The 5007-nt window shown below is 42.3% G+C and overlaps 1 protein-coding gene across 1 annotated transcript; it reads left to right on the top strand.

The window, feature by feature from the left end:
* Positions 1 to 1761: 1761 nt before the first annotated feature.
* Positions 1762 to 2070, top strand: LOC104995582 (putative RNA polymerase II subunit A C-terminal domain phosphatase SSU72-like protein 1; the record flags this gene model as incomplete). Its single annotated transcript, XM_010849517.1, has 1 exon — positions 1762 to 2070. A coding segment is annotated over one exon (309 nt), but the record flags the coding sequence as incomplete, so codon positions are not given.
* Between the last annotated feature and the right edge of the window lie 2937 nt (positions 2071 to 5007).

Raw genomic sequence — 5007 nt, 5'->3', positions numbered from 1 at the left:
AAGAAGACATACAGATGGCTAACAAACACATGAAAAGATGCTCAACATCACTCATTATCAGAGAAATGCAAATCAAAACCACAATGAGGTACCATTTCACGCCAGTCAGAATGGCTGCTATCCAAAAGTCTACAAGCAATAAATGCTGGAGAGGGTGTGGAGAAAAGGGAACCCTCTTACACCGTTGGTGGGAATGCAAACTAGTACAGCCACTATGGAGAACAGTGTGGAGATTCCTTAAAAAACTGGAAATAGAACTGCCTTATGATCCAGCAATCCCACTGCTGAGCATACACACTGAAACCAGAATTGAAAGAGACACGTGTACCCCAATGTTCATCCCAAAACTGTTTATAATAGCCAGGTTATGGAAGCAACCTAGATGTCCATCAGCAGATGAATGGATAAGAAAGCTGTGGCCCATATACACAATGGAGTATTACTCAGCCATTAAAAAGAATACATTTGAATCAGTTCTAATGAGGTGGATGAAAATGTAGCCTATTATACAGAGTGAAGTAAGCCAGAAAGAAAAACACCAATACAGTATACTTATGCATATATATGGAATTTAGAAAGATGGTAACGATAACCTTGTATTCGAGACTGCAAAAGAGACACAGATGTATAGAACAGTCTTTTGGACTCTGTGGGAGAGGGAGACGGTGGGATGATTTGGGAGAATGGCATTGAAATATGTATAATATTATATATGAAACGAATCACCAGTCCAGGTTCGATGCATGATACTGGATGCTTGGGCCTGGTGCACTGGGATGACGCAGAGGGATGGTATGGGGAGGGAGGTGGAAGGGGGGATTCCGGATGGGGAACATGTGTATACTGTTGTGGATTCATGTTGATGTATGGCAAAACCAATGCAAAATTGTAAAGTAATTAACTTGCAATTAAAATAAATAAATTTATATAAAAAGAAAAAAAGAGAAAATGTGTCTTCTCATTTATGGTAGGGGATGGATCTTACCAACTGGGTGTCTTGATTTCCTTTTTTTCAAAGCCTATAAATCCCATGTAGAAAAGCATTCTTTTCTCTTGAGAATTTACTTCTTGCTTCAAACATTTGTTGTTTTGTGTTTTGTGTTCCTCTGAAAATGGATCCTCATTGCTCGGCAGTGAAACATTCTTGGTTCTGACCAGCTGTGCCACCAGGTCCTATATGACTCACAGGAGAAAATAAAGGAGAGGTAGTTGGGATGGTGAAGTAGTTTACTGACTATCAGAAAGTAAGTGCGGACTTTGTTATCCGTGTAGGTGGCATGGAGTGCCATGGTTCTGGAGGGATCAGGGAGTACAGGACATCCTGAGGACAGGAGTGCACTGAGCAGTAGGGAGGTGGCTCTGCATAGCGGGAGAAGCTGTGGGAGCAGAGGCAGGTGCTGGAGTTGAAAAGACTTGATGAAGAGAAGAGAGAGGGATGGATATAGAAGCACTCTCAATTTCTGTCTTTCCCCACATGTGAGCATGTGCATCTATATCTGAAGGGGGCAGTGGTAAGGAGATGACGGTTTTCCTTCCTGGTAGAGTCAGTGGTATTCAAGATCAGTCTCTCATCTGAGGATGGACAGTCACGGTCAGGAATGGAGAGGGAGTAGGAGTCGGCTGAGATGATCTTTTCCAATGATGGGACCACAAAATTGAAGTAGGGAGATTTAGGAGCCCTTTGAAAGAAAGAGAAATGATTTGTCCAGGTGAACTTATTTTGCCAGAAAATCCACATGCAGAAAAGCTGTTGGTTGAATTCCTCGCCCAGAAAGACTTCAAGAGTGCCGAGGTCGCTTTGACGTCATCTTCACCTGTGTGGAGAGTGTCTACGACAGGGTGGTGGAGGAGCTGTGGGTCCGAGAGCAGGAGACCTTCCAGCCTGTGCACGTGATCAACGTGGACATGGCTGACAACTTGGAGGACGCCACGCTTGGGTCTTTCATCATCTGTGAGCTCTGCGAACGCCTCCAGCAGGCAGACAACCTGGAGGACTCTCTGGTCCAGGTGCTCCTGGCAGCCGAGCGCAAAACTGGCAAGAGCTTTCTGCACACGGTCTGCTTCTGCTGAGGATCTTGTCTGCTTGCAGCTCCTCGTGGTTAGTACTTGTGTCTGGACATTGGGCTAGGTGGTTATTTTCTGTCAGAAGCGGCTTCCAAGGCCTTTCTGCTAAAAGCCATCTACATAAATTTTTCCAGGTACACTCCAGCCTGGGAAGGAAGTGGAGAAGGAAATCTTTTTCTGCAAAGTAACATGAATGCCCTGGAGGCATCCAAACCCTTCTACGGTGGGGGACGATGGTATGGATTCTTGACCTGGAAGGAACACTTCAGGGCTCACAGGGCTCTTCGAGGAAGTTAACCTAGAGGACTCCATTATCCACATCAAGAGACCAAGGTTTACAATGGACCAGTGATGCACTGAAGGACATTCAGGGAAGAACAAACAAACCCCACACCGTTTCCATTCCATCATTTGTTTTTACTTCATCATTTTAATACAATTTCCTTTGTCATTTTTGTATTGTGCATCAGTATAAATGAATTTTTCTTTTTAGTGAGATAGGATTATATTTAATGTTTGAACTTTAGAAATCTATTTTTAGATTGTATGTATTTTGGTAACTGCAAGTTTCATAGAAACTCAGGTTTGATAATAGTAGGCATTGATTGCTAAAATTTCAGCATAATCTGTTCAATTCAATATTCATGGAATGAAATAAAAGCTTCTAGTTTATAGAAAATGGATCTCCTAATTTTTGGTAGGGGTTGGATCTTACAAAAGGAACACTTTTGTTTCTTACTGTTCAAGCTGAATGAATTCTACAGGGTAAAGCACTCTTTCCTCAAGTGGATTTTCTTCATGCATAAAAGGTTCATTGAGTATTGAACTCCTCTAAACATGGATTCTATCTGTAGGGAAGTGAATCATCTTGGGTCTGACCAGCAATGAGACCTAGGCTTGTGTAACTTACAGGAGAAAATACAGGAAAGGGGAGTTGTCCTGGTTGAATGAGGTATCTTGCTATGTCAGAAGGTTGATGTGGACTTTATTTACAGAGCAAAGGCAGGATGGAGCAAGGGTGGACCTGGTGGCATGGGATGATCTAGTAGAGGATTTCCCGAGGAGGAGTGTGGATTGAGCAGTAAGGTGGAAGCTCTGGACAGGGGGAGAAGCTGTGGGATCATAGGAAGATGGTGGAGTTGAAAGGACAGAACATGCTGAAGAGGAGAGAGAGGGAAGAATTTAGAAACAATGTCAATTTTCTGTCTTTCCACACTGGTGATGGGGTGTACTTATCCAATGGGGCAGTGCTGGCGGTAGGGAGGTGAGGGTTTCTTTCTGGGTAGATTTAATGAGCTTCAAGGTCAGTCTTTCATCTGATGAGTTAGTCAGGGAGGAATGGGAAAGGGATCAGATGGTATGTTGAGATGATCATCTCCAATGATGGGAACATAAAATGGAAATAGGGAATGTTGGAAATTTCTCTCCCTTTATAAGAGAGAGAAATGATCTGTCCAGGAGATCTTACTTTTGTCAGAACATTCACTGGAAGGAATTGAGAAAATATTTTTGGTTGATTTCCTGTCTGTAGGGGTATGGAGGAGGCAAATATGATAAAGCATGTAAAAGTGCAGCTGGTGTTCCAAAGGAGTGACTCCAGTGAGGAAACTCAACATAGAAAGTGTACATGGAAAAGTTAAAGGGAATGGGACTGGATGAAATGGATGGTGGGACATGGTTTGTCTAAGAGTCCTTAGAGCTGAAAAAATAACAAAAGATTGGAGGGTTGACAGTTGAAGGTTGATGAGTGTCCTGCTTCAGATTTAGATGTAGTGCAGAGATCTGGATGGATCTTGGGAAGTTGCTGTCTTGGGGGAGGGTGTAGATAAAAGCAGTTGGGCAAATGTAACAACACTGAATATCTTTGGTATTGAATGGGTGATCTTTGTGCTGGTTGGGTTTGCTATGAATGGGACCTGTTCTAGTGACTTCACATAAAGAATTGTCAGAAGAATAGGAACCCTCTCATTGACATATGGACGATGACCCCGAGGATGCCACCCTTGGGTCTTATCATCTGTGAGCTCTGCGAATGCCTCCAGCAGGTGGACTATGTGGAAGACCCTCTGGTTGAGGTGCTCCTGGCAGCCCAGTGGAAAACAGGCAAGAGCTTTCTGCACACGGTCTCCTTCTACTGAAGATCTTGTCTGGCTTCAGCTTCTTAGTCCCTAAGAACCTGTGCCTGGACATTGGGTTAGGTGGTATTTGCTGTGCAAGGATCTCATAGCTCTTTTTGCTAAAAGCCATCCTTATGATTTTTTTCAGGTGCACCCCACCCAAGCAAGGAAATGCAGGAGAAAAGCGTTGTATGGATAATGGAACTTGAGTCACCAGGAGCCATCAAAAACCTTCCAAGGTGAGGGATGATGGTGTGGGGACTTGACTTGGAGGGAACAGTTCAGTGCTCACATGGCTCTGCAAGGAAATGAACCTGAAGAACTCTCTTTTCAGATCAACTAATGAAGGCTTATAATGGAATGGTGGACGTGTTTTGTTCAGTATAATCAGGAAAGAAACTTGTCTATTTCATCATTTTAAAACAATATCCTTTTTTCTCTTTTGTAGTTTTATATAAATATGTAAATTTTTATTGAGATGTCATTCTAGTGAATTGTTTTTACTTAGAAATATATTTATATTTAGATTGTATGTCTTTTACTAATGCCAATCTTAAGAGAAACAGCATAGATTATGGGTGGCATTTACTAAGATCCCGTCATGATTTTTTCAATTAAATAGCTCATGACATTAAGTAAAATGAAATAAAACCCTCTGAATTATAGAAAAAGTGTCATCTTGTTTGTGGTAGTGCAGGGATCTTACAAAGTGAGCCCTCTGGTTTCTTATTGTTCAATCCATGTGAATTCCATGGAGGAAAAGCATTCTTTCCTAAGAAGTTCTTTCTTCATGCTAATTGAGTTCCTATGTGTTTGGGCAAGGGAT

This window comes from Bison bison, unplaced genomic scaffold (assembly GCF_000754665.1).
Source record: "Bison bison bison isolate TAMUID 2011002044 unplaced genomic scaffold, Bison_UMD1.0 scf7180017864284, whole genome shotgun sequence".
NCBI lineage: Eukaryota > Metazoa > Chordata > Mammalia > Artiodactyla > Bovidae > Bison > Bison bison.
The sequence above is the reverse complement of the archived record's forward strand: the minus strand, read 5'-3'. Positions and strand labels throughout refer to the sequence as shown.